At 33.5% G+C, this 2,943-nt stretch overlaps 1 protein-coding gene across 1 annotated transcript; it reads left to right on the top strand.

Moving 5' to 3' along the window:
• The first annotated feature begins 601 nt into the window (after positions 1 to 601).
• LOC139868600 (uncharacterized) lies at positions 602 to 1,384 on the top strand. The gene has a single exon (XM_071856934.1). It carries the CDS (start codon positions 602 to 604, stop codon positions 1,382 to 1,384), a length of 783 nt encoding a protein of 260 aa, XP_071713035.1.
• Positions 1,385 to 2,943: the final 1,559 nt, after the last annotated feature.

The following is a 2,943-nucleotide window of genomic DNA, read 5'->3' as shown; positions in this document are numbered from 1 at the left end:
TTCTTTTTTACAAAATAGATCAACTAGCTCTAAAAAAAATGGAACGCTAAAAGAAGCAACTTTCACAAAAGGAACAACCCTTCAATGTTTTTTTTTTGGTAAGCAAGGAAACCCTCCTATGAACGAGCACATTGGCTCCCCCATAGAAGGTAAAATCTCGGGTAATCAAGCCTCCCGAGCGCGAGACCTGATATTGGGTGAATTGCACATTATGCGCACCCTCTAGTCACACTCCCTTTTTGAATAATTTGGCATAGCCAGGAATTGAACCCGGGTGGTGTGCTTCAATGTTAGATGTCGAAAAAAAATTCTTTTTTACAAAATAGATCAAGACTTTTTTTTTAACTCGCATTCAAAACGGAGCCCCCGACGCGAAGCGAGGGCTCCACAACTAGTTATCACTCAAATTAAATACTCCAATAATACTGTATAAATCATCAATGTCAAACACACCCTAACTAAGTTAGGATGTGATATTACTAATGGATTTGTTAAGCGTATTGGTGCAGGGTCAGATACACTCTTTTGGCACAACAGATGGATTGGAGATACCACTCTAAAGCAAGCTTTCCCAAAGTTATTCAGGCTCGATTCAGAAAAAATGGCAAAGGTCTCGGACAGGATGCTTTGGATCGAATCGGAGGGCCGCGTACAGTTCTCATGGCAATGGACGGCTCTCCCGAAATGGCGTACATCACCCGAACTCCTGCGGCTTGAAAATCAGCTCTCTTTATTCAAATGCTCCGGAAAAAGTGTCGACGAGTGGGTATGGAAACTGTGCGGCTCGGGAATTTACTCCACGAAATCATTGATCGAGTTTCTAAACTCCACGGTTGTTACTCACGCCGAACCTACTATTAGAAATAATCTATTACCACAAAAAGTGGGTATCCTTATGTGGCGTGCCTCCCAGAATAAACTACCTGTAAGATCTGAGTTGGATCGTAGGGGAATAGATCTGGATTCTGTTAGATGCCCGGTCTGCAACGATGATATTGAATCCACAAACCACACCTTCATCCACTGTAAAACGGCTTCGGATATATGGGACAGAATCTTTAAATGGTGGAACCTTAACTCAACAGTTTTCGCGGATATAACTGAGCTCACAAAAGGCTCAAACTCACAGATTAATACGACAACAGGAATCTCCATTTGGCAAGCTATTGTTTGGGTTACGAGTTACTACATTTGGAAAAATAGAAACGATCATGTGTTTAATAAATCTAGGCTCTGTAACGCTAAAATTGTCTCCGAAATTCAAATCAAATCATTTGAATGGATCTCATCAAAGCTAAAATATGGGTGTTTAGATTGGCATAATTGGCTAGCAAACCCGAGAAAATTCGATGCTAACCCGCCAAGTAAAGAAGGTATTGGTTAATAATTCAGGGTTTTTTCATCCTCTCTTGCAGGCGATCTCTTAGTTACTACCTAAATGGTGCCGGTTTTAATTACTTTGTCGCTAAGATAGTTTAGTACTGTAATTATAATTGGCCCAGCTTTTTCTAAAGTGAGGAAAAGCTGAGAGTTAGCCTGCGGGTGGAAGGTTTTTCCCTGAGTAAAAGTTAGAATATACTTCTTAGATCGGTAGGGTTTAATTCACTTGTAAATGCTCTTGTGTAAGTCTCGTGTATATGGCCTTTGGCCCTCATTGTGTCTTCTTTTGGTTTTAATAAAATTGTTGATCTTTCAAAAAAAAAATAATACTATATAAAATAGATTTTTTTAATATAAATATAATATAATATTATAATATTATAATTTATAATATAAGATTAATACGGAGTAACTAATACAGTAATAATATTGAATAGAAAGAATTTGAACAGTGATATTCGATTATTTTGACAATATTATTAAGAAATATGCCAAGTAAACTTAATTTAAATTACTCCATTCGTTCCGGATTAAATATGTAAGTTGAATTTTTCTTGAATTTAAGAAATATAATTGAAATATTTAACTTACCTTTAATTGTGTGGGTTGATTTGCCATATTTAATTTTACTATCTAATAATATAGGGGTATAATTGACACACTCGTAGTTTTTTATTATTATTTTTGAATAAAATACAATTTTTAAGGACATACAGAAATAATAAGCTGCGTGGAGTTGCATCTTTGGTAAATTTAACTAAAGTGGCAACAAAAAGGTGAGTAACACATGAAGTATAAAACAATTACTATAGCATAATTTTTTTTAATCAATTCTGGTGTAAATGCAAATTGATAAAAAAAATAAAAAATTCTTTTTTTGATCAATTCTGATGTAAATGCAAATTGATAAAAAATATTTAGCAATTTACTGAACCATTTTATAATTATTATTCTAAATTCTAATTCTAATATTCAAATTCTAACTAGCTTAACACACGTGAATTCGCGAGACTTTTCAGGAGTCAAATTAAATTTTATTTTGTCCCAAGAATAAGATTTGATATATTATTTGTTAAGTAGATCAGAACTATCACAATATTAGAAGTAATTGTGTATTAATATTGCAAAAATAAAATAACACAAAGTTAAGATTACAAAAATATTTTATTACAATCATGATATTAATATATTATCTAATAGACAAAAATGGTCGACAATAACCAGGGGTATTTTTATCATTTCACTTTTTTTTTAATTTCAACTAAATTTCACTACATCAACAAAGTCCCCTACACTTTTTTCAAAAATTCAAAAAGGCCCCCCAAATAGGGGAAAACTGTCAAATAACCATTTTCATAAAAAAAATCTTAAATAAACTCCACCCAAATATTCAATGGGTCATATCTGTCATACCCCGTCCTAATTCATCCGGACGAAGTCCATATCGATTATAAACGATTCACAACAGTTGATTACATCGCGAGGTACTTGACCTCTATATGATACATTTTACAAACATTGCATTCGTTTTTGAAAAGACAATCTTTCATTACATCAAAAGTT

This window comes from Rutidosis leptorrhynchoides, chromosome 9, assembly GCF_046630445.1.
Source record: "Rutidosis leptorrhynchoides isolate AG116_Rl617_1_P2 chromosome 9, CSIRO_AGI_Rlap_v1, whole genome shotgun sequence".
In the NCBI taxonomy this organism is placed as follows: Eukaryota; Viridiplantae; Streptophyta; class Magnoliopsida; order Asterales; family Asteraceae; genus Rutidosis; species Rutidosis leptorrhynchoides.
The sequence above is the reverse complement of the archived record's forward strand: the minus strand, read 5'-3'. Positions and strand labels throughout refer to the sequence as shown.